Source organism: Caloenas nicobarica, chromosome 2 (genome assembly GCF_036013445.1).
Source record: "Caloenas nicobarica isolate bCalNic1 chromosome 2, bCalNic1.hap1, whole genome shotgun sequence".
Classification (NCBI taxonomy): Eukaryota; Metazoa; Chordata; class Aves; order Columbiformes; family Columbidae; genus Caloenas; species Caloenas nicobarica.
In genome coordinates, this window is record NC_088246.1 from 153,152,477 (window position 1) to 153,178,910 (window position 26,434).

At 40.6% G+C, this 26,434-nt stretch overlaps 1 protein-coding gene across 3 annotated transcripts in view; it reads right to left on the reverse strand.

Annotated features, from left to right (window-relative positions):
* Window positions 1–1,433: 1,433 nt before the first annotated feature.
* The window catches only part of TMEM65 (transmembrane protein 65), a 36,148-nt gene continuing 11,147 nt past the window's right edge, over window positions 1,434–26,434 (reverse strand). For 2 of the 3 annotated variants that reach the window (XM_065629234.1, XM_065629233.1), the window contains 6 exons: window positions 13,187–13,231; window positions 11,037–11,104; window positions 9,750–9,804; window positions 8,555–8,597; window positions 7,048–7,153; window positions 1,434–5,482 (listed from right to left, as the gene is read on the reverse strand). In XM_065629234.1, coding sequence (XP_065485306.1) covers window positions 5,387–5,482; window positions 7,048–7,153; window positions 8,555–8,597; window positions 9,750–9,804; window positions 11,037–11,104; window positions 13,187–13,231 — 413 coding nt within the window. In that variant the 3' untranslated portion in view covers window positions 1,434–5,386. The remainder of the gene's footprint in view (window positions 5,483–7,047; window positions 7,154–8,554; window positions 8,598–9,749; window positions 9,805–11,036; window positions 11,105–13,186; window positions 13,232–26,434) is intronic. The other variant, XM_065629235.1, reaches the window with a different exon arrangement.

Below are 26,434 nucleotides of genomic sequence, written 5' to 3' on the forward strand. Positions count from 1 at the left end.
CCTCTAGGCAAAAGTGTAACGCTCTTTTCATGTTTAAAGATATACAAATAAGACACCGATAAGTACAGCATCAAGAACAGAATACAAAATGGACACAAAAGGCATCAGGTTTAAAATCTGAAATAATTTCCCTGTTTCACAGCAGTTTAGTCTCGGCACACATACACAGAAATGCTCTCTATTAAGTCACACATAGGTGGTGAGGCCCAGGTTCCCTGCAACTATGAAACACCTTGGATCTGGCTGATAGTTATGGAAAGAGCTCAGTGTCTATCTAATACCTTTCTCCTCAACCATGAAATCAGGTAACATGTTGTTCGTTAACTCTCAGTGTAAGAGAGACGCCACATGCACCTTCGGAGAAATTACACCACCACCTCGGATCTTAAAATCTCATTTTGAACACAAACAGCGCTCTCGTTTCTTGAGGAGGACAGATACCAAATCCACACCAACTTTCAATTCAATTTCACGTTAGCAGGTGGAACCACCCTGACCCTGGAACACAAGCAGATCTCAAGAAGTTCCTTGAGACTAAGCACTGCTGTTCACAAAAGGGCGACCCACATTTCCAGATGAATGGTCTTCAGGTTCAAATCCCAATCTTTTAACAACTCTTATTTCCCATAAAATACTAAGCATCAAGATTACGGGATGGGAGAAGTATCAGGGTATCACTGCTGCAGCATAGCAAGTCTCAACAGCAATTTCTGTTCTCCATGCAACTTTCAAGACCTGGCATTGTGAACAGGCTGGAGCTGGCTGACCTATGCTTCACTTGGGGAAAAAAAAGAAAGAAAAAAACCTGATGAAGTTGAAAATGTCCCTGCTCATCGCAGTGGGGTTGGACTAGATGAGCTTTGAAGGTCCCTTCCAACCCAAACTGTTCTATGATTCTATGAAAGCTGTTGTGACTGATCTTCACAGTCACCTATATGGCTCATGAATAAATGCATACAAACCATGATGGGTCACACAGCTGGCTCAAATCTTCAGTGCACATATTTTCTTTTACTTCAATGCGTTTACTGCATTAAAGATATTACACACAGGGAAACAGCAAATGTTGCTGCACTTCACTTCTCACCATCCTCAGCATTATGTATACACATGACTTGGTACATGTCACATCACCAAACAAACAAACAAAATCCTTCTGCATTTATCTTGGCTGGTTTTTAAATTCCAAGTCCAAAACTCTCCATCGTTCCCGCCCCAATACTATTTTGAAGCAACACTCTGGATGCCAACGGTCCTGTTCTGAACACTGAGACAAGTGTAAAAGCTTTAACAAACATTAAATAAAGAGTTTAAAACAGAAGCTTGAATTTGTGTTATGAGAGTGTTAACTGCAACCTGGAGTAGCTCTTGCTATTTTCTTAGTATTTGAGGTTAAAAAAAGATTCCAGAGGCATGAGGCTCTCAGGGCAGGATGACAATTCCTCAATACTTTATTAAGGTCTTCAGTTTATATACTGTCGCTCTGTCAGCTTGTCACTAGACCATATAAAACAGAGAAGAGGGAAATGTGTTGGCTAGAAGTGCAATAGACTCTCTGAACACTAATGAAGAGTTCTACTACACAATGCAGTCAGAAGAGAGTAAAACAAGCCACCCCGTACAGGTTGCCAAAATGAGACGAGACCATCTTTCCAGTACAAAGGTTTTACTCACAGCATTTCTTTACGCTCAGACATCCACAAAAGGGACTGACCAAGGAGTGAAATGAAATTAATAGCTCGAAAGTTCAAAAAGGCTTAGTTTGCATACAAAAACTCTGTTAATTCTAGAAGTTTCAGTGCAAGTGGACTTCTTACTAATATTAATTGCAAACACCGCTAATTTACCATGCAAGCATTTTAATTGTTTAAATCACTCTCTTTCAAGCATCAAGAGACAGAAGTACCACTCCACTGTGGTATCTCCTACAACAGTGACAAAGAACCACCTGCTTATAACTTAAATAATAAATTCCTGTTTGTTAACCAAGGCTGAATACCCACAGGATATTATTAACATTTCCCCTCCAGCATCTGGTCTAATAAAGAAACACAGAACAGCTTTGCTGCAGTACAAACGTTTACATAAAGTTCAACAATTTAATTAAAGACAATACAAAATATGTTGTCGAATTCAAATAATTTATGTAAAAGTACATGAATGAGAAAATATTGGCGAGAAGATTTGGGTAACCATCTTATCAGATGTATGTTCTTTGTCCCTAGAGATAACATACAGTCAAAAATACAATTATATTTTAAGTTAAATAAAAGACAGCATTTTAAAATAAACACAATTTCAGGTCTACCAGCCCTTTAATGTGAAAAATTCCTGTTAACATAGGACAAACTGACAGAATAATTAAAAAAAAAAAAGCAATACTGAAGTCTCTGAACAAGCCTGTTAGTGTTTGCTTTTCCTTTTATCAAGCAGAGAGAAGTCAACAGAAAACAAAGAGGAGTGTTTTGTTAGTGCCCTGTCTTCCAATTTAAGTATTTAAAAGTGTGATGAGAGCATCAGGGATTCATTTCTGCTGTATACCCCAGAAAAAAAACAAAAACGAAAAAACAAAAAAACTACAGACAAGCAAAACCAAACCAAACCAAAACCAAACCAAAACAAAACCCGCTCTCCTTGAGAGGAGACGGGTACAGCCCAGGCACCGCATTTCCACTGCACACAAAGCAGCGATCGCATCCTGGAGATAAAGCAAGCGACCCCACGGTGCTCGGGGCGGCAGCTCGGCCCAACAGACACTTTCAGCTTCCAGCAGAGCCACCATTCCTCTCAAATCACAATTTATTTCTTCACGTTCGTCAGATACTGAAACCCCAGAACTCACCTTCTTCATTACAATATCAGACAACAGCCTGAAACACCCAAGATTTCCTACCATGTGTCACTTGCCCTCCACATTCTCGTGGTCAGCTAAACAGTTTAACAAGACGACACATGATTAATTTCTTTGAAGGTATTTTAGTTCATTAATTTTTTGATGAAAGCACTGTTTGCAGTTACAAGTTTGACATACAGCAACAAAACGTACTCAGTTTACATGCACAAGCTATTTAACAATAGTACAGGGTCTCTCCTATTTGCCATTAGAAAATGAACATTAACTATGAGAGCTGACAGAGCCTCCTGATTGTTCTCGTGAGCTCTAAAAAAGTGATGAAAACAGAGTTCCAGTTGGTACGATGGCAAAGCAGAGAGGTGTGGCCTCTACTGGAAGATTCCAATGAAGATGCCAGTGTCGTAATGGGAAACAGTGTTGGAACTACTGCAAAAACAGCTACAAAAAAAGCTACACAAAATTGTTTTAATGTGTACTTCAGTTTTTAAAAAAAAGAACACATGGGAAATACTTAGAGCTCTGTATAGAAACATACCAGAAATAAAAGTATATACAGAGGCAGTGAAGTTTAAGGCAAGACAAATGAGTGGATGATTAAAAAAAAATAATTAAAAAAAAAAATCACTGAAGTACTGTAAACCAGCAGCAATCTGTTGGGGAAAGAGTGCATAATTTTCTAGCAGGAATGGGTTTTGTGGTTCTTCTTTTCTCTTTTTGTAGTTGGAGGGGTTTTTTTGTTGTGGGTTTGTGTTTTTTTTTTCCTCCTAATGAAGCTTCCAACTTTGAAAATGCAATCCAAAACTCATCTGCACTTGTGTTCTATTCTGGTCTGGCTGAGATTTCTTTCAGTTTTACAGTTTGGTCCAGATTCTCATGGTTTCATTTACAGAGTACAGTAAAGGCTACTACGAGTACTCCCTGCAAGGTTTCACAGTCTGCTTTTCAAAAGATACAACACCGTCACCCTCATGAAAGGTTGATGTCAAAGTTCAGTACTGCTGTTAAAGAGCTTCTAGAAATGAACACACAGAAATCAGATTTATGACCAAGAGATAAGCGATGAGCTCTGTAAGACATGCACATTACAATAAGGCTTTTCCTATAGCAAATAAAAGTCATCTGGGACCTTTTTTTCTTTTTAATATTTCTTTCTAAGTTTCAGAAGTGCTAACAATTTCAGAAATAAAACTTCCAAAGTGCCTGGCTGTGCCTCTCTTTTTAGTGACTTTTCTAAATGCTATCCAAACAGATAAGAAACCCTCTCTTTTAAGCAACAGTTATCAGTTTAGCATTATGCTGCTGGCAAGTCAGATCTTGAAATACTAAGAATATTTGATAGTTGTAATCAATTTATTCATAACCATATAAAAAAAGCAGAGTTACGTGTGACTGAGCTGTCAGATCCATAATACACCAAGTAAGACTGCAAAAATAAAAGGCAAAAAAAGTAAAAAGGCCTTGAGTCTCCTTTTTTTGTTGTTTGGGTTTTTTTCACTAATTGTCTTACAGCAAAAAATAAATTAAAAAAACAGTAGCAAAGGCTTAATCTTAAAATACAAAGTCATAATCTGCAAATCAGGTCCTCTAATCCAGACTGATGGCACACTTTATTGTTTCAATTGAACCGCCCATTACAAACTTGCAATGCCAGCAATCATTCATACCCTGAAGTGCTCCCCAGCCTCAGCCACCCAATCAACTATCCACACCTTATTTTAAGCAGAACAACAGAAAAAGTTGGTTGTGGTTTTGAAACAGTTGGTCTGAATTCTTTAATACCACACTCAAAACACAGGATGACAACTTTAAGGATCTCTCAACTTAATTCTCAAAATATTGTTTACAAATGAGAAAAAAAAAAGGCACAAATATGAAAGTACAGGAGGTGTTAAAACACCACTTAAAAATGGACTTGGTAGGGAGCCTGCACTGGAAACACTTACCTTGTCAAAGCATTAAAATGATCATCTCAGAAGACGATTCAGAGACAGTCAGAACTATGAAAAAAATGCAAACTAGTCTGTCGTAGGTCACTGAAATATCTAAAAGTCGTGCAAAATGATGGCTGGGGGGGCAACCAGTCATCTTGCAAAGTGAGGGACTTCACATCACTCATCACTGACCTCCTGAATAATCTGCACTGAAGGACCTGATGAACAGCAGTGATATTTGTCATGCAGTTACAACTGTTAAGCAACCAATATGCAACTCGAGTGATGCTGTCATCCACGGTGGATTATTAAAGTAATAATCCATTCAAGAATAAGGTCAAAGGGAAGAGTGGTAAACATCAGTTGCCATAAGTGAAAACACTTCAAAAATTTACAATTAAATAAAAAGTTAGATGATACCTTATAAAAAGAAGTACTGAACACAAAGCCACAATAAATTAGTGTTTCCATAAAACGACATGCTGAAGGTTTTGTTCCCAAGTCTATACATTTTTTACTGTCTGTTAATTCCTAAATATTGACAGCGTAATTGAATAATTGAGGTACAGTAGTTTACATTTGTATACATCTTGTAAAAAGGTTAATTTTTTTCTTCCAGTTTTTCTTCCTCATCGCCAATGAACAACAAAGGAAACATTCCTAAAATGCAGCCAATGGTCACTCCAATAGCTTTACCCTAGAGAAAGGGGGAAAAAAATTAAGTTTCTCACTGATCAGTTGTTACTCATTTGCTGTGTAGTATCAATACAACCAGGAAAACAGACCCTTTGTTCTAGCTTTCGGTTGGGAGCCACATTTTTCTTAGCATGCAGACTAGAAACACAATCTATGAGAAACACATATGACATGGTTAGAGACTGTGGGCTGTGATAAAAGACAATTCTGAATAAAGAGGAGGGGAATGACCCACTAAGAGCTGCACAGGTGGAAAGGGAGGAGACAGAGATTCAAAGGGTTAGTAGGATGGCCAGGAAAACAGGAAAGGGGAAAAAAAAAACCCACCACAAACAAAAAAACTATACCACATTTCAGGTGCAATTATAAATGTATCTGCTTGTATCTGGTAATGCAAATTATCTCAGTCAGGAATGAAGAATTCCTTACAAACACGATGGTTTGCAAAGGCACAAGAAAAAAAAAAAGGATTGGAAGAGATTTCACAATCGACCTAGATGTAAAAGTCAACAAAAAAGGAAAGAAATAAGAAAAGGCAAAATCCAAACCACATTGCCAGCGGTAGGTGCATAGTGTTGAGAAACTTGAGGCAGCAGGTTAAATAAAAAAAAAAAAAAAAAAAAAAAAAAAATCACAAAACGCCAGCACGCAGGTGAGGATGCTCAGGAGTCTTTTGACAGAAAGTGCTGTAATGAACTGCAGTGCAATGACGGGCTTTGCCACAGACTCAGCTCCCTCCGAGAAAACTCGGATGCGGATGTTGGGCAGACTAGAGGGCAGCCCACTGACCACACACCAGTTCTTCCTGGCTCAATGCTTTGATCTACCACTGCTGAAAGCAGACGTATTTTTCTCCTAGCTTTTCCTCAGCGAGTGTTATTTCTCTTCCTTTAAATGTGCAAAGGTATTTTTTCCCATGAAGGTTCATTTTGGCAAACTGAGAGAAATATCTGTTTCTTTACTCAGTTTCTTATAATCTGTTTCTTTAATCAAAACGAACTAACGCTCTTACTGCTGAAGTGGGACTGCTTCAAATGTTTAAATGTTAATTAAGTAATCTTCCTGAAAATTAATCTGCAAGGTAAGTGTTCTGTAACCGTAAACCCAGGCAGTGAATATTACTCAGGTGTTTAAAGTTCACCCAGGAGAAAGCTAATTCCATATCCCAGCTAATTATAGAACATTAGAAACTAATACATACTAGCACAGGTATATGGATAACAAGCACTTCACAAAGAATCTATAGGAGCAAACTACTAAAAGGTCATTAACTTCCAAATAAACAGTCTCATCACAGTGGTCAGAGCTCAGCCCAGGTATCTGCACTGCAGAGACGGTCTGTGTTACTAGTCACTCACGGCTTGTTGCATATAAAAAAAACCACCCAAGCCCATAACAATCCAGTCTCATGATGCTCCCTGACATCAGCTCACAAACAAACCTTTCAGGAAACATACAAACTCTCGGTGGTCATTATGTATTTAATGGCAAAAGCAACAAAAAGCATTTATCGCACATTAAACAAAAAAGCACCATGCAAACAGCGCCTGCCTACAGGATACTCACCAAGTGTGCACTGAGACGCGTTTGCCACATGTCAGCTTGTTTGGGTGTCAGGTCAGGGATTGACAGACCCAGTCGTGAAGCTAAAGCTTCTACATAACCTGCAAGGCTGGAAAAAAATAAGAACAAATTATTTTGGATCTGACAGCATCTTCTAGTGAGGATTTTGAAATATTCAAAGCACTTAAAATGAATAGCTTTGCCTTCAGTAGAGTCATAAAGCCATTGAGAAGTAAATACAGGAAAGTGTTCAGACTTCTGATGGTCACATTTTGCAATGCAAATTAACTAATTTTCTCACTGATTTAATATGTAATATTTCCAGAAAAAACATGACGCAGTAAGACACTGATGGCGTGAATGCTACTGTATTTTAGCACAGCTTGTAAATAACCTTTGGTAAAGGAAATGTTCCACACTCACACACTAGTTAGTAATAAGCTTTGTTATCTTCACCAAAAAAAAAAAAAGCGGGAAAGTGGGAAAAAAGAGGCACAGGAGACAGCTTTACTTCTAGCAATTCCTCAGAAATTTCCTTTAAAAAAGTCAGCTGAATTTGTTTACATCAGAAGTATTTGTTGCTTATTAGCGTTGGATGGGTATGCCTAGATTTTAAGACTGCAGATATACAATAATTGTTATATCTGAGGAGAAGGAAATGTTATCAGATCTAGGCATAACAATACCTGAGGAGGCATATCCTATCACAATGGTATTTTATATCACAACAACGATGTTTTTCCAAGCTGTTCACAGCAGTAGCTGTACTGGTTCAGCAGCAAGACCCCCGAATCCAGCAGCCGCACTCTGGGAACAGAGCAAGCGCTCCCAGGGACAGTTCAGGCACCCGGGACTGTACAAGGGAACAAACACGATGAATCTTCCTGCAAACAACCCTCCCAGTTCCCACAGCCCAGGGACAGTTACCATCACTGTTAACATGGTTTTCTCAAAAAGGTGTTGGAATTGAGAGCTAAATTGAGTTTCTTTATCTGAACGTAGGTTTTCGCCTCCTATTCAAAGACATTTAACACAGCTTGAGCTCCAACTCAGTGACTTTAGAGGCGAGCGTTTAGAAGATGTTCTGCTCAGTCTCTGCTTGAAACGCGCACAAAAATACACGGCTCACATACTTTTAACAAATGTATTTTTTTGTGACAAAAATTCTCATAATTCCTTAGAAGCAAGTAATACCTACATAATACACTGAAAGGGTTAAATGCCAATCTCAATTTTACCACTTAGAATATATAATACTGTAATAACAGAAGGCTTTTAAAACAGTAGCACTGCAGTTTTAACCTCAATAAGAATCACCTAATATTCCAACTTTTTCTTAGCAAGGGCAGAATATATTTCTACAGCCATGTAGCTAACTGAAGTAAAATTCAAGAGATAGGTAAAAAATAAAACCATTTCAGCAGTTTATATGTTTTAGTTTGGTAGTACCAATAGTGTTTGCAAAAGAGGAAAAAGAAAAAATACATTCTTAAAACAAATTCAGACATACCCCAGTCCAGCTAAATCTGAAACAAGGTTTCCCAAAGCAGCAGCTGGAGGGAAAAGAAGAAGGTGGCAAAGTATTATTTCAACTACAAACAAAAACAACCAGCTCCCTTCCCTCCACACTAGTGACCCTCACTCTTATCAGTATATCTTACATAAAGGACTAGAGGTAAGTTTATTTTGGAGCTTTTCCTCTGACCTCATTACATCTTGTAGTAACAGCAGCAGCCTAATAGGAAGTGCAATTATTTTTCTCAACTTAGATAAAGAAAACCTCACAAACAGAAAAAGATAACACTGACACCTGAAATCAAGGTAACAGCTTTTCAGATCAGAGTTAAAAAACGGCCACGCGTGGTTTCCCACAGCTAACGCGGGACATCGCGCGAGGCCTCCGGTGCCTGCAGGGCCAGCACCACTGGAAATGGAAGGAGCTGTTACTCACGTATGTAGCTTGGATAAAAGAATTCAAAATATGCATGAACTGTGTCACTTTGGGAAGAATACACTTAAAATACTGCAGATCTGATTGAGATAAGCTTGTTTCTGTCTTGCATTGCAATGGAGGGCTGCAAATTTCCAAATTATTAATTTGTTCTGCTATATAAATTTTTATTTAAGCCATCTGCGTGCTTTTGAGAAATGCTTCACCTGCAGTTGGCAGATCCACGAGCAGTTTATTTTTCCCCTCTGACACTGCAGAGGCACCAAAGCTGTAGAGTGGAGCTTATCAGTTTTGGGCTAATGCAGGAGGGGGGCGGCTGCTGGGCTGTGATATCGCGGGGAGGCAGAGAAGCCACCAAAAACACCGGCCGAGACAGCAACAGGACCCCAGCACCGATCTGATCTTAACACCGCAAGCAAACAGCAACTTACACACACGTGTACACATGCATAGGTATCAGACCCTAGGGCATTTAGAGCAGTTCCATTACACAAATGCAAATACGCTTTTCTAAGCGACCCTGGGTTCAAACTTTTAGATTAAAACTGATAACAAGCATTTCAAAAGCTCTTTGAACTGAAATTCTGTTTCTGCAAATGGAATATGTCCTGGCTTCAACCACAGGTTGCTTGTTTATGAGGAAAGGCAGCTGCAAGACCAAGGAAGAACCACTTCCAGCCCTGTGGCCCACGTTGAGCCTAAAATGTAGGCATGTGCTGTATTAGTCCATACATATTACATTTTTATTACTTGCCTGCCATAGTTGAAATTCCTAAGACAACTCCAATTGACAATTCTATTTGCGTTCCCTGAAAAAGAAGAGGTTTTTCATTATTTGAAGGATTTGGAGTTAAAATAGATGATATTGATTCAACTGGCAAAAGTATCACTTATGTTTTTTTACATTTGTTTATGTTAAAATTGAAAGGATAAATGGCCATAACATCTACTAGATTTGCAGAGCTCCTGCCCTCCTGACATGTGCATTTCTCCCTAGGACAAGAGCCTACTTCTGATATTAATATTTTCTATTGTTTCATAACAGCCACCTAATGGACAGAACTGCAGTCCCTATCTCTACATACCACTTTCCCCACTGTAATTCTTAGCTTAATGCACAGCTCTCAATGCGAATTTCTACAAATACTCAGCAAACTAATAAAATGCAGTATCATAGCTCCTTATTTTTTCAGTTGAAGAAACAAAATCCCACTGAACCGCACAATGAAACAGCAGTGTGTGCCCCAAGGGAGAGAGATAACGGGCGTGAATCAATATAAGACACGTTCCAGTTGCAAGAAGATGTTTTATACTGTGAGGACTGTCAAGAACTGGAACAGGTTTTCGAGTCTCCGCCCTTGAAGCTTTTCAAGAACCACAGGATAAAATCATGAACAACTTGGTCTGAGCTTGGAGCTGACGCTGGTTTGAGGAAGTCTGACTAGAGACCCCGAGAAGGTCCCGAGCAGGAGCGAGACCAGAGACCCAGTGGGTCCTGCACTCTGTTTCCACCTGAATTATCCCACGATTAAGATCACACTGTCAATGATAATCCTACCCAAGGAACAGTATCTTTGGCCTTTATCCATCTCCCTGCTCCACTAGCCCGTTTCATCTTCCAAATGAACAGGAAAATAACTCAGGAGTGTTACTCAGACACGTCAGTCTGCGTCAGTGCAAATCAGCATCAGTGCTGACATCGCCTGCATCAACACGTGACTATCACATTATCATCAGTATGTACAAAAAAAAATGCATTGACTACATACAGGATCATAAATGTGTCTCGCAGCACAGGTCAGGAGAAGAAAAAAACCAAGCCCCTTCTCAATTCAGTAAAATTAGTTACAACACTCCTTTGCATTCTGCAAAGGCTCAATAGAGTGCGGGCATTTTCTTTGAAAAAGAACAAAAAAAACCAAGAATTAGTGAGTTGATACAAAGGCAGAGTCTTGCTGAAGCTCCCATTTACTCATTTACTCCTTGAACAATACAATATGAATCATGCTGAATTGATGAGAGAATTTAATAATTAACTTACCGCAGCAATCATAATTGCATTATCCAAAAATCCAAACCCTACAAAAGGTAATGCATTGTGGAAGAACACTAAAAGAAATAAGCAACAAAGAGAAAATAAGTATTTATAAGACAGTTCACACAAACAACTGAAATGTCAGTCTGATATTGCCTTTAAGAGAAACAAAGACAGCATACGCAAAATCCTTTTCCTACTACTATTAGTGACCTTTTCATTTTTATCAGATTTGGTAAAACCCTTTGCTACACATGCTACTAATGGCTTGTGACGAACCAGTTAAACCAACTTTTTGCAAATACTTGTACAATTTTGGATGGAAGCCACTTACGTCTACTAGCGCGTAAGAGAAACATGTAAAATTACACAAACTTTTATACTATTTACAATCCTTCCAACCAATGTTCCAGTATCACTGAGGATTGTCAAACTGTCTCACCAGATCCCCTGTGTTCTTCTCTTTCTCAAAACAAAGCCCTTTTCTCTGCAAGTCCCTCTATTCCTGTGCAAGAGCTCCATCTTATTCACATCTTCCTAAAAATTCATATTTTAGAAGCATTGCCTGGAGCTAGGCAATTCTTATCAAAACTCCTTCAGCTAAATCTGCAAATGCTGAGGTGCTTTTCCCTAGTGTGTCATACAGCATTAATTATCTCTGTATCTTGATTTTGTTTGGGCAGGATGATGAGGACAAGTTAGACTTTAAGCTGCTCCTCAGTACATTAAGAAATCTTTCAACTTTTGTTTCATGCATTTTATTCTTTTTGTTCCTGAAACTCCAAGTAAATCCTATGTGAAAAGATTTTCTATTGCCCTGTTCCATTTTCTCTTTCAAGTTTTAGTTTGTAAGCCACTGATGGAGATTGAATTTGCAGAGCATTGCCTCCAGCCGAGTCTCAAGGTGCAAGCATCATAAACTAAATGCAGCACCGAGGATGGACTACTTGACTAAAAATACAGCTTAGAAAGTTACATCTTTTCACTTTTTTTAACATTTAAAAAGCATTCGGCTATTTAGGTTGGGGTTTTTTTTCCCACTTCAGATAGGAACAATAATTCCTGCATTTAATAAACTAACAGAGATGCAAAGATAGGAATAGTGAAGAAAGAAAAGTGCATGAAACTCACAGTCATGTGAAACCCTCCCCTCCAAAAAAAAAACCAAAACCCTCAAAACAAACAAACAAAAACACACACAAAAATCCACACACACATACTACAAAAACCCCACAACACACTAGTATGAGCCCGTTTTGGATCTACTTCTCACAGACAGCATGAATCCATGATCATATAAAAACCAAAGTCACACAAAAGATCTTTCATGCTCAGGTACTAGAACATGTTTGGACTTCTGTAACTACTTTGGAAGAATACACATCCCTTCTTTGTCTGTGTTAAAAGACTAAAACACAGAAAGTACGAAATTTTCCAAATTATTATTATATTTTTTTAAACCACCACAGCACAACCCCCCCCAAAAACATAACAAAAAAGCAGAAGGATATGCCCAGTATTTTCAAGATGTGTGCACCAAATTCTGGAGCTCATATTCTTATCACAACTGACAGAATTTTGGAACCCATGGGGTTTATGGCAAAAAAAAAAAAAAGGGGGGGGGGCAGACAGCTAGAATGTGAAAATGTTCAACTAAATTAATGTGCTCACTGAGAGAATATAAAACCACAAAAATGCACTGATTTGGAAACTAAATCAGAATCTGAATAATGATGGTATTATAAAGAATACTAAATCTATTTGCAATTTCTCTGCAATTTTATCCCACTTCTTGGTTCATGTAAAATATAAGCGACAGGAGGCAAGTCAATAGTTTTAAGCTTAAACACCGAAACGTCCCACGAGGTGCTGCAGCACCAACACCGCTTGGCTCAGAAAAACAAGGTTTGCTGCTGGCTTTGAACAGCACGCTCTCGTTCGCCTTTCTGTCCTACTTTCTCTAAACCGTGCGCATTCTCCAGCTGAGGTGTATGAAATACAGAAAAAGCAGGATGGCTGTTGGGGCTCGCTTTGGTTTTCTGTTCCTCCACAGGACAGAGATGGGGACAGAGCAGCACTCGCAGGAGAAAGATGAAGCAATTCACAGGCAGACTGCACAAGTACCCAACCACATTCAACAAACATTCTTCTTTTACCATGTCTCAGTTGTCCTGGAGATGGTGGTGCAACCTCCAACTTCTCTAGAGAAGTCAAAATGAAATGAGAAAGTTAGCTAGTTCATCACAAATTCAGTTTGTTATATTATAAAGTGTTTACCAAATTGCTAGCAGGCAAAAAAAAAAAAGGCAGTTATGTTAAATAACAGCTTTAAAATTTGAAGAGAAATGCTTCATATCTACATTTTTATTATTTTTACAAAAGATAACAAGCCAAAAATTCTTAGAATTATATTAGAAGATTAAACTAGTGATTATGCAAAGTAACAGCACATATTAGAAGCGGCCCAATAGCTATTTTTATTTCTGAAAATTAGAAAAAACACACTAAAATTAGAAAAAAACCAGGACATTTAGATAGAATTGTATTTTATTATTTGTTATTAGAGGCCCTCTAAGCACGCAGCAGGCAACCTTTTTTCCTCCAGAGACATCTGCAAAAACCTCCTACCATTTCTGTCCTGACAGAGGGCATCTTTTAACAGCTAGTATGAGAATAAAAGAAAAATACTAAGAGGACATTCGAGATCAGTGATTTCAGTAACGGCAGGTCACATCTGGTCATTTGGTGCGTGTTTCAGGTATCCCGGCCTCAAACCATTAACGGTTTGGAAGGACCAGGACGTCACTCCTGAGCCCGACAGTGCTCGGTAAGGAGCCAACAGTCTGACAGGTGATGCACAGAGCGCAGCAGCAACACTTACGTGTTACATTTTTACAGGCTTTTTTTTTTAATGTGAATTTTGAGCATAAGACCGGTTTTTAAAGCAGAAAAATAGTTGCCCCATATCTTCCAGTATTATGAACCCTGAGCTTTTGATACGTTGCTTCCCTGCTTTCAATTAAGTAACTCTTCTAGGCAAAGGTAAAAAATGGTAAAATGTAAGAGGAGCCTACAACACTACCTCAAGTATTCAAATTTTGCTTGGGGCAGCCAAGTACATGAAAATACAACACTGTAAGACACAGGCTATAAATCATCTTAGCACCTCTCTGAACTGTGCAGACTACAGTGAGTCTCCCTGCACCCAATTCCCTCCTATATTCAAAGTTATTGTAAAGGAGAAACTAAAATATTCACTTAAATTAACTTTGAAAAAAATTTAAAAATGGTTAAACCGTTACACTAGTGTTCAGCCAACCAGGACACTGACTGCCAAAATAATTTCATTATTATATTTTATTATTATAGTCCGAAACTATAACAACTTCCAGGCTTCAGCAGTTACTGAAGAGCTGCTTCTTCCCTCTGCCCAACAGATGAACTACCTGAGCTCTACAAACACCAGTTGTACTCATCACACGAGTGGGAGAAGTACAGGCCAAATCCTACAGAAATATATTTTTTTTTCCCCTAGAAGATACCAAGGAATTCACAGATTCAAACCTCAGGCTGGAGGAAGAACAGAAGAACATTCCATGGTGAACAGACAGCCTCCGGCATCGCTGGTGCCCGACAACCAGAACAAGCCAGACCCAAATCTTCAGCTTGTGTTCAGGAAGGATAGGACTGAGGATGGGACCCATTTTCCCCAACACAAACTCCTGCACTGGTCACGTATGCTCTCCCTCCATCCTGGCAGGCTAAGCAAAGCTTTTACAGAAGCATGGAAAAAGAAAGCACCGTCTGTACACACCAGCACTGCCCTTTCAGCAGCTTTTTTTCAGAGATCAGAGGAAGAACATTCGTACCACACCGGGGAAAATCAGAGCCACTTTGAAGCAGAGTGATTAACTGAGGCCACAGTTTCCAAGAGCTCTCGATGCCCTGGGGGTGGCCAGACAACATAAACCAGCAATGTCACAGTCCTGATGGAGCTCTCCTATCCTCCTCCTGCTCCACCCTCCCGGTACGAGGGACACAACGAAAACCCAAACCCACGAGCTCGAGCACAGGAGGTCACAGAGAGTGTTGTCCTCCATGGCCGCCTGCTCCGATGGGACCAGCCTGGGTCCTTGGCTTCGTGTGACACTGCCACTGAAACCATCCCCGCTGAAGTGTCATCTGTTCCTCAAGTCTAGTTCTCCATATACAAGGATTTCATGATAAAAAGCTGTAACGGCATAGATAAACTTCCAGGAAACACTATTTACCTCTGAGGAAGACATCTTTTCATAGCTTGCCCAGATTACAATATCCAGTTAGTTTAGATAACTCCCAAGTGAAGTAACTCTGGGTACCAATACGGAAGGCTATTTGGTTTGTCACAAAACACTACAAAGCTCTAGAACATCAGTCTTGTGGATTTAACTAAAGCTGATCTTTGAGTTTTATAGTACATGGCAGTCTACATAATTATACTCTCCTCAGTGTAGCTAGAAAGCTATTTAAAAAAAGCTAAAAACCACTGCATAATTGATTTTAGAAACTCATTAGTAACAGGAGGAATTGAGGATAAGTATTTGGTAGGAGAAAAAAAAATAATCTTTTGCCTTTATGAATAATGGGAGTTTCAAGTCACATGAACTAAAAAGGACATAAACCTCGTCCTTTGGAACATAAATCAAGGACTATCTTGGGACGGATTTAAAAGGAGTGAGGCTGTAAGACACTACTTTGGGGACAGAGGAGAGGTGAGTTAGAACAAGGTAGCTGGACGCCACAGGGGTTCAAACATAAGCAAAAATTACTTAATAATTGACTTAACCTGCTCTGGCAGTGTGGGATTCCTGCTAAATACCCCTTCGTCGCGGTTATATTGCGGGGTGACAATAAAACTGTGGCAGATGTATTGTTAACCCCCTCCCCCTTCCCACTAAGGACGGGCGATTGGGAGGGAAAGAAGGACAGAGAGAAGAGAGTTGGAAAAATTAAAAATGTTTTACTAATGCTACCAATAAAAATAGAGAAAATAATACAAAATATACAAAACCAATCTGGAAAGCCCCGGCAGCTGCTCCGGCAGATGTGGGGCCGGCACCCGAAGTCCTGGACTGGACTCTGCAGCCAACCGGAGCTGGATCCAGTCTGTCACTGGGCCTCAGTTCACAGGGACGACTCGCAAGGTCCTCTCCCAATGTCGGCCACAAGAAAAAGGGATGAGATCCTCATGATCTCCCACTTTTATACGAAGTATGACGTGAATGGGATGGGATACTTTAGTTGGTCAGTTTTTGGTCACCTGTTTCAGTTCACCGCTCTCACGGGATGTGCATCCATCCTTATCAATGACCTCGCATTCCATTTCTGTGTCTACCAAAACATGTATCTAGCTTTCAGGAAAACTGCAGTTATTTAGAAGGCTTTAGCTGACAGGGAAAGTCGCTAAAAGAGAAACTTGTTTTTTAACAAAACCAGGACACCCTTCCATGGAGCAGGGCACCCAAGGTGCTCCAACAGCACTAGGCAGCCCAGTGTTACAAGAGAGGTCCCTAAGGACAGCATGGTGGCTCATGCTCTGCAGACCAGACTGCTCTTGTCCGGCCACAGGGAACTCTCATTGGCTCACAGCATCCTCCCGTCACATCCATAAGGACTTTCTTTTCCAAAAGAGCGTCTCGCTAAACCCACCTGGAAACGCGCCTGACATACAGCTTCCCTCATTATTGAGATAAAAATTAATGTGGGTGAAAAAAAAACATCTGGCTCACACATATTAATGAGATAGGGATAAGAGCAGCGTGACAGAAGTTCCGATAACAAAGTGCAGGTCAACCCCACTCCTGGTCCGGGGGGGGAAGCTCCAGTCCCGACACCCTCCCTGCCTGGGCCAGGACTCGCGTCTCCAGCCCAGAGCGGGATCCAGGCCCAGCCTGCTCAGAGCAGGGACCACTCGACCGGGCTGCTCAGGACCTCGCCACACGGTCCCTGCAGGACAAGGCTCAAGGACAAAGCTGTGGAGCACCAAAACCAGCCTTTAAGCACGAAGAAGCGTTCGCTGATGGCTGAAGCACAGTCTGCCCCGGCAGGACCAGAGCTCTGCCTGCACCAGCTCGGCTCCACTCGCAGGGGCCAAGGCTTAGTTTAAAGCTGGGACACTGGGAGGGGAAAAGAAACAAACGCAAACCAGAATTACAGCAGAAAGAATTAAATAACCACTGTTATTTAATAACCTTTTTCCAGAATCACTTCCAATGCCACCACTTCAAAGCATAACATACTTTAAAACTCAAAGATATGAAGGCACTGGGGAACAAATCTCATGGAGAGCCAAAAAATGTCTTTAAAGCAATTATTTAAAAACTCTAGATAGCAAAACATATTTCAGAATAGGGTATTTATTCATAGGAAGCTGTTCTGACTATTTGAATTTTCAAGGCTCAGCAAAAAAAAAAAAAATCTTCAGAGAGTACGGCAGAGGAAACATGCCCTTCGCCTCTTTTACTGTAAAAAACAAGAATCCAAATTGCAAAATCCCCTTTCAATAACTGAATTCAGTCAGAATCCAACAGTCCAGGGTTTAAATCTCTGGGAAAGAAGCCCTAAAGTACTCCAGTATTGCACATCACAACAGCCATTCACCAGCTTACCCTGTGCCACGGTGCTGAATAAGACACCAGAATTCATTTTACCACAGAAGGACTAAAATGAAACGGGAGAGGAAGGAATACTGCTATTTTGTAACTGACATTCATTACCAATAAATGAAGTTATAAACCAAGGTTCAGGTGCAATACAGGTCACAAACACTGAATTAGCCAAGTCTGGAGACCAGAAAAAAAAAATTAATTGGCTCTTAAATCTGTTCTTGATCTTTTGAATTTACAGTGTCATTTTTTTCCTAACTAAACATTTACCTTTTTTTTTTAATAGATAAAATTCAGAGGGGAATACAAAACTGTCAACATAAATAATACCATTATCCACAACTTGGCCCAAATCCAACAAGTTAAATTAACTCTGCCAATTGTAGCTAATTTAAACCAGGATAGTACTTGCAATTTATTTTTAAGATTATTCTTCTAAGCTGATAACCCCCCCCAGCTGACTAATGGGTAATAGGGGTGCATTTATTCAGACAACTGGTTAAAAAAAAAAAAAAGCCAAAACTCAACCAAAAACCAGAGAGTTGTCATCACCATTATTTGAATTATCAATTTTTTAAGAACTGGAATACGAAGGAACTTTCAAGCCTAAAGGCACATATTATTCTGTTTTATTCAAATTGCAGCTAACACTGTCGTAAAATTTTAGAGCTAAATCTGTTACTGTCACCCAAGGGCAGGAAACACGTAACAGCAATAACAGGTACTATGGCCAGGGCTATTCTACAGCTGTTAAATCTAAGAGAAGAATATGAGCATCATTTTGTAGATTTTCAGATAGTGACCAAATTGTTAAGATGAATGCTTTAACAATGAATACCAAGAAGGTAAGGAGGAGGAATACAAAAAAAAGTATTAATGATCCAGATACATTACCACCTCATTGTAGGCTCTGAAGGTTCATGTCTCATCTGGAAGTTAGAGATGGTTTGGTCTCAAATTCATCAGCTGGTTTCCTCCAAAAAGCCTGTCCAGGTCACTTCAGCAAATCATTCAGATACATGATGGAGACAGCAAGGCTTCACTCGCACACAACAAGAAATCAAAGCAACTGCTGTGTCTGCTAAAGAGAGGTACTGTACATGGGAGTTCAGAAGAGGATCTTTATCCCCAAAATTCTGGATTGGAGCCTAGAAATGAGATGTGTGATATATGTGTTATTGCTTTGTTCGTTTTCTAGAAGTGGATCTTTAAGAGTAAATTCTGACTATGGTGTAGAAGTTCATTCATGGAATAAGCTCATAGGGCACATACTCCCTTTGTTCATCATCAGGTTTTAACAAAAACTGCAAAAATCTCAGTACCTGCAGCAAAACACAAAAGTTGAAAAACCATGTCCATTGATCTTCAGTTGGGTTCCCTTAATATTCCAGATGGGAAAAAAAACCCAAATATCATGAGTTGATAGCAAATAAAAAAATTCTGCATCATTTTTTATAACTCACAAATGGTTTCCTGCTACTCCAGCAATTAAGGCATGAAAGGATGCGGACTCGTGCGGTGCTAAATATAAACCTGGCTGTCAGCCCATCCAGTCACATGCACACAAGAAGAGAAAGCTTAGCGAAGCACAGCAAGAGATGAATAGGCAGCAGACATGATAACGCCTATAATAAAAATTTCTCGACTACCCCCGAAAAGATAACTATGTCCAAACAAATATTCTGCATAAATACAAATAGGACATTATGGGCATGAAAGAACCTTTTTTTATACTCTCCATAATACTTTAGAAAATTATACAGTGATCATGTTCCATCTCCCTCCCTGAGAGACCTTGAAATAGTAGAAGAGATTATCATCTTATATTTGAAACTGCTGTTATATCTCAGGGACCGAGTGCTGAAGAGGCTTTGCAGGAGTGCCGGTTGCTCCCTGGCATCAGCCAGCCAACCCTCCAGAACAAAACCCGAGTGATTTCAGGGATGGCTCCCATCCCAGCAGGGGGGTACTCTGCACATATGGGCCCCAGGACAATCCAGGGCTAAGTGCCACATACCATGGATGCAGCAAGCCTGCTCCAAAGGAAAAAAACCCTACAATTTGGACTATAACTACTCTGCACCACTTCATCTAGTGGTCAGTAGTTACTCCCTAGAACAGATGCATTTAGCAACAAAAATGTATATTACTTCTTCACCAGATGCAGGATAGTCTAGATTTAAGTATCACAGAATTTACTTTCAACTTTATCTGCAGTTTTACTGGATGCTCATCATCAAATATTGTGAGTATACAATACACTTATTCTATTATCCCTTCCAAAAACATGATAGACCATTCCTTCCCTTTTAAAGATGTTTAACAAAATGCAGAGACCTAAGGTAGAAAGCCTGACCAGAAATCCAGGCAAAAGCATAAAATGCAAACAGGTATCCAGAGACTTGAATCACTTCTTTCATCATTAGGAGAGTTTTTTCCTGATCTAGTTTAATTCCCTATCAGTGCTTATAAACTTAAAGGTCAGCCTTTCATTTTCACTCAAGCAAGTTCATGCCCAAATAGGATTTGCAGTGGTTTGCTTAACAAGGTCTCCAACCACAGCTAAAAAAAGTTAGAAATAAGATGCTTGCCTCAAGATTCAAGGGAGTTAATCGGTTAAAGTGACGACAAGGCAGAAAGGACTTAAGTTTTTAATAGAGATGCAGGGTGTGGATAGAAATAGAGTTTAAGCTGTCTGCTTCAGAGAGAAACCAAAAATGTTAAAAAAAACAGCTGAAGTGTTTGTATAAAAATGCCAGAAACACAGTAACATTGACAGGAGAGTGAACAGGAACAATAATGTGGTATTCAGCTCTGTGCATTCCAGATATGAATGGCTACATATTATTTAACAATGGAAATTAAAGAAAAGAAGGTGCTTGAGTGCTGCCAAGAAATAAGCTGGCTGCAGCAATTCCCCGACTCGGAGTGAACCATCCGCAGAGGCAAAACTCTCTGCCTCAGAAAACCAAAGTAATACTCGTCACCCCGAATGGAGGTTGGCTCTTCTTTCCCTCCTCACTCTCCCCATTTCAATGCTCGGAGACCGCAATGAGTTCCCGGGAGCTGGGAGAGGGGAACCTCCCAACAACACAGCAAACTCCGTCTTCAGATGAACGAATCTTCCCCTGGAGCTATTAACACCCTCTCCACTAGCTATGGGAAAAGACCAGAGAAGTACTTCAAACTAACAGAGTAGAATTAATCTCATTCAAATATATTTGTCTAACTGTGTTCCAGTTAGATGAGGTGTTGCACTTCTCTGGCAGCACTGATTTTTCTTGGGTGTCTGTGGTTCAAGTCATTGCACCCGTTTGCAGTCAAGCAGTAGATCAGCAACAGTTTTGAGCTGGAAAGAAGATCTCGGTATCGCTGTATTATCAGGGTACGAGATGAGGTTTTTGACTGTTTTAGTGTGTTCATGTAAGAGGATAAGCAAACCAATTCTGTGGGACACCACAAACGATTTGTTAACAAGAATTATCAGAGCCCTGCGCACAACCAAAAGAGATCTGATCTAGTGGACGGCTTTCATCACCTTTAAATAGAGCAGTGTTCAGCCTACACGAGTGCTCCTGAAATACCTAGGGAGTTATACATACAATTATAATATCCTTTCTTTAATATTGCTCCCCCAGGCCCTATTTCCATAAAGAAACTTGAGAAGGTGATAAGACATGAGCTTGATTATTCCCACCCCTCCTCTCCCTTACGCTCTTCCCTCAAGTGACCAAAACCATACTCCCTCAGGAAAGAATTGAGGGGGGAGAAGGTAATTTCTGAAGAGCAGGGAGCAGCGCTGGCTTTCAAGCCCCGGCACAGGACCCTGTGCTGGCAGCAGGTCCCCTCGGAGGATGCAGGTGACCGATGACAACCTGCGCAGCACCTGGGGGAACTGGGACCCTCCCTCCTCTGCTGCCCCAGCACAAAATAGAGCGTGTTAATAACACAGGGGGCTTGTGCCTCATAGCAGATGTAGTGGATCAGGTACTCACTGGCTTATTTCAACACACTTGCTGTCATCCCCAGGCACAGAGTGTGCTTTTGCCTTTTGCAGAACCCAAGGGTCTTGAAATGAGAAAGAGTTAGTTATTGATATTAATCAATAGAGACACTTACTGTAAGAGCAAACTCAAGGTTTTTCCCATATCCCTGGTACCAGCAGCACCAGCCCTGCCACCTGCCAGCACCACCTGCAGCAGCCACAGCCACCAGCAACACCAGGTAAATCTAACCGGTTTGGTAGGGTTTTATTTCTCCCTTTAGGAGAAATCTACTCTGATCTTTAAAGAAAGCTGAAGACAAACTGCTATTAAATCACATACCCTTATGTATCAGCCTTTTCTCAAGCAGATTCATTCCCTGCCTGATGATGAAGCAAGTTAATGCTGTAGAAATAAGCTTCTCTCTGAAATAATTTTAAATGCGTATAAAGTTGATCACTTTTCACCTGTCTCAGACTTAAGACAGCTACCCAGAAAGAGAGACAGAGGACAGATAAACTGAATGATGTTCAAACATTTTGTTACAGATTCACATTAAGCATAATTACACTCCTAATTTTTCACTGTGTTGGGGAAACAAAGACCGATGTATGAGCTCCCCTGAAGTCCTTAAGAAACTATGCATACCTGTCAGCAAAAAGGAACACCACAGGAAATCACTGACAATTTAAGTTCCAGCCATAAATTACACTCTGTACCTCTCCATATAAATGCCTAATGAATACAGAACACAGCAGCAATGAAGCTGTTCTTAACTCATAACCTACTGCTACAGGTAGCACAGCGGATTCATCACCTGGGTACCTTTCTTCTTCCCTGCCCCACGTAACTCGGCAAAGCCTCCAGCTGCATTTGTGGAACCAGTCGGACTCCAACACCCGATTCTCCGCATAGCTGACACTGCGGCCTGGCTTTGGCTATCTTTGGCAAACGGCTGAAGGAAAGAATGTGACATGATATAATGTAAAAATAGATAAAATACACTTTACACAGAACTTGACCTCAAGGTGTTCTCTTTCGGCTTTTACGCTGTAAGAATACAGACTATCTCCTGGGTTCTTATGCAGCTGCATTGCTTAGAAATTTATTCTGCAAGTGAATTTTAAATTCTACTAAAAAAATTTGCTCTGTTCATGAAAAAGATCTGAAATTACTAGGATTGTTTATTTTTGTAAATAAAGTTATATAAGTAAAGAGGAATGGAGGACAACAAAGACTGCTGGGCTCTACTCTTCCTGTAAGTAAACACAGTTCTGACCAAGTTCACTTTTAACTCTTTCTAGAAATTGTCTTTATTCTGAAAAACAAACAAGGAAAATTCCTCTCCCGGTCAGTGTTTCAGCAGCCTTTGGTAAGCAGGAGGATTAACTTTATCGGTTTCAAGTGCACCTCTGCAGCTTCCAGCCGCAGAGCGAAGGCAAGCGTGAGCGTCACACCGCTGCAAGTCACGGCTGTGCACACACTCCAAAGCCGCGTCACGGCCTCTGCTCTATCAAGTGCTACACATCTGATCTGTTTATTTAATCCCAATGTTGCTCAGTCTTCCCATGAAACTACTCAATGCCAGCTTAAGACAGACAGGGTTCCGCTACTTAGCACAGTCTTTGGTTTTCAACTTTGCACGTTTTCCCTTTTCCACTGCTTTTTTTTTCTACCTATTCCTTTGTCACAGATTCAACTGGGAGTGTGCAGCACTCCTGTGAGCACTGAAATTACATGTTCCACCTCCAGTTCTGCTAATCAGCTTGAGAGTTATTAAATCACTAACACAAACCCCCAGCTGAATCCAAGAAATCCAATGGAATCTAATAAATTTAACACTTTCCCCCTCTGCAGTAGAAAGTATTCTGTGGCACTAGTGTGTTGCCGCCATCAGTGACATACCTGTAACACCAACCACTGGAGACCTTAATTAAATTTGCACTCCTACAGTTCTTCTCATGCTGTGCACTGGGGGCCGATCTCAGTGTGCCGTCAGCATCCTTCCCTCCCTCATTCTCATCTACTTGTCCAAAATCTGGGCAACATTTACACAGCCTTTCCTCCAGCAGTGACAAAAGATTCAGGCTGAGGATGCTTTTTGTAGCGCTGAAGCCAAGTTCTGCGTGATGCAGGGAGGCGGCCACTGATCCCAGAAGGAGAAATCCTGGACGGAGAGCCAGAGGAAGGGAAAAGAGACACAGCTCCCTGCCTAGCCACAAAATTAATTTTGAGGTCAAAAATGCTCTCCAATATAATTTCAAGTACTTCGCAATACTAGAAAAGTAACCTGGGAGATGTAAGCAGTATTGCTCACTAGCGCGAGTCACCGTCTGTGCTGCTGGTGACAGAGAGGGATCCATCCCAGCACTTCCCATGAGAGAACAGGAGAGGAAAAACCTCGGGTCAAATACAAAACTGCACCCTGAAGTGACCTAAAGTCACGTTGCTGCTGCAGGGGGCGATTTGATACTTTTCCTCCTGTTCCTAAATTCCCTCCTGATCATGTATTTGGGACTTTTCCTTTATTCCAGCACTTGCGCCCAGCCGGCTGTACAGCCAGGCCCAGGGAAGAACGGCGGCGTTAGCGTGGGAGGCAGGAACAGGACTGCACACCCAGAGGTTTTTGGGGCAGAGGGGATGAGAATGGAACCCCACCTATGCACAACCTGGGTGAAGCCGACGGTAAATCTGCACCATTCAGACAAATCATATCTGCTGCACATCAGCTCATCCACGGCTCATCCGTGCAGACTCTTATCCCACAGTAAGGAAGCCACCTGAAATTTTCCTCCATGGCTGGGAAAGAATAATTAAATGAGCTCTTTTTTATTCTTGTTAACTGAGCTTTTACACAACGGTTGGACATAAATTGCAGTAAAACTCAGCGATACTAGTGTCCAACTGCAAAAATTGAAATAAGCAGCATCTGAAAACAAGGCTGATAAGATAGATTCCTAGCATCCAACCCAAAGAAGTAGACCAACAGTGAAAACCTTAAAAATCCAATTTTTTTTTTCTTTCTGATAAACCAGATCCAATAAATGAGTAAACAATAGGATGCACACATTCCGACTGCAACCAGTCATCTTCGACATGGGCCATTTGTGCTGTCTCAGATCCACAAACGCACCTTTTGTTACGTTCCTTCTGTTCAAGGAAAGGAACACAGAATCACAAGAAGTGTGTCCGATATTTTCAAGAGGAAAAGGTCACCAGGCTGATTATTTACAACACCGTTGCCACTTTTGCGGCTACCTATTTACATTGTTTTATTTACTTTACTCCATAAAATAAAATAGGTAGCAGGAAAACTGGTTAGGATTTCAAGCTGCTGTCCCTTCTCTCTGGTAAAAATATTTATTAGGCAAGAAGTTTGTGGATCCAGCTGGCAATTCTTACATGGAATCATAGAATAGTTTGGGTTGGAAAGTACCTTCTCTTCATCCTGAACAAAACAGCTACATTTACATTTGTAACATCACATCTTGTGCTTTGTAAAAGTCAGCTCATTGCCAGGGCTTAATGAAGCAAAGAAACAGCTGGATTGAAAAGCTATTTGCAATCTGAAAATCCAAACTGATGGTATTTAAAAGAACGGGTGGCTAAAGAAATCAGTTTGTTCCGTGCACGTGTCTCTCCAGTCTTCCATGAAACCAAATAAAGTCAATAAACCACAGTTTCTGCCCATTTGGCTTGCCATGAGAAGGAGCATAATATCCTAATGGAGACTGATGATGCACACTTTCAGTGTAAGATGAGTTATAGCGAACTGGCCAGCAGTAAGGGATGGATCAGTGCATAGAGCCAAAAGCTATGGAGAGCAAGTAACTGAAAGCCATGAACAAAAAAGTTATTTTAACAGTACAATAACCAGAAACTGATGCTGTCTAAAACAAAAATGCAGCAGGTCAAAATGCAACAATTACGTGTTGATTCACAATAAGCATTTGGACCTGAAGAAAATACCAGAAGTTGGTGGCAATACACTGTTACATACACCAGCACAGCCCAAAGCAGACAGACCTCAGTCCACGGGATGGACAAGAATCACATATTGTGTCCTGTGTCTCCTCCTAACCCTGCCCAAAGGCTTCCCAGAACATTTTAAAAGGACTGCTGGTGTCTGGCCACCAGGTCCCAGACTATCTCCAAGAAGTGACCTTTGGGAACCAAAGCCTGGGCCATTGGTGAGACCCATATCTCTGGCTCCTCTCAGTTCAAGTTGGCCTCACTGTAGAAGCTGTTTTCTCTGAAACTTTTCTATTCTTTTTGAAATTAGAATGATTTTCCAAGGCTTCATCCTTCCTCCAGGTTATGCACGAGCCTTTCAACCAGGATCACTGCCAAACGGCAAGGCAAGGTTTAGTTCTGAAAATGCCTATGCTCCTATCTGACATCCCAAAAACTACAAAGTATTCAGCAAGCATGTCGATGAAAGGTTTTATCCTTGGGTACGAGCAGTAGGCAAGAATAAAACAAGCTACCTGCTCCTTACATCTGCTTTAAGGTGATAGGAGAGTTAGAAGCATAGCATCATTTTGGTTGGAAGAGACCCTCAAAATCATCGAGTCCAACCATAACCTAACTCTAGTGCTAAACCATGTCCCTAAGAACCTCAGATCTATGTCTTCTAAACACCTCCAGGGATGGTGACTCCACCACTTCCCTGGGCAACCTGTTCCAGTGCTTCATAACCCTTTCCATAAATAATTTTTTCCTAATATCCAACCTAAACCTCCACTGGTGCAACTGGAGCCATTTCCTCTCATCCTAT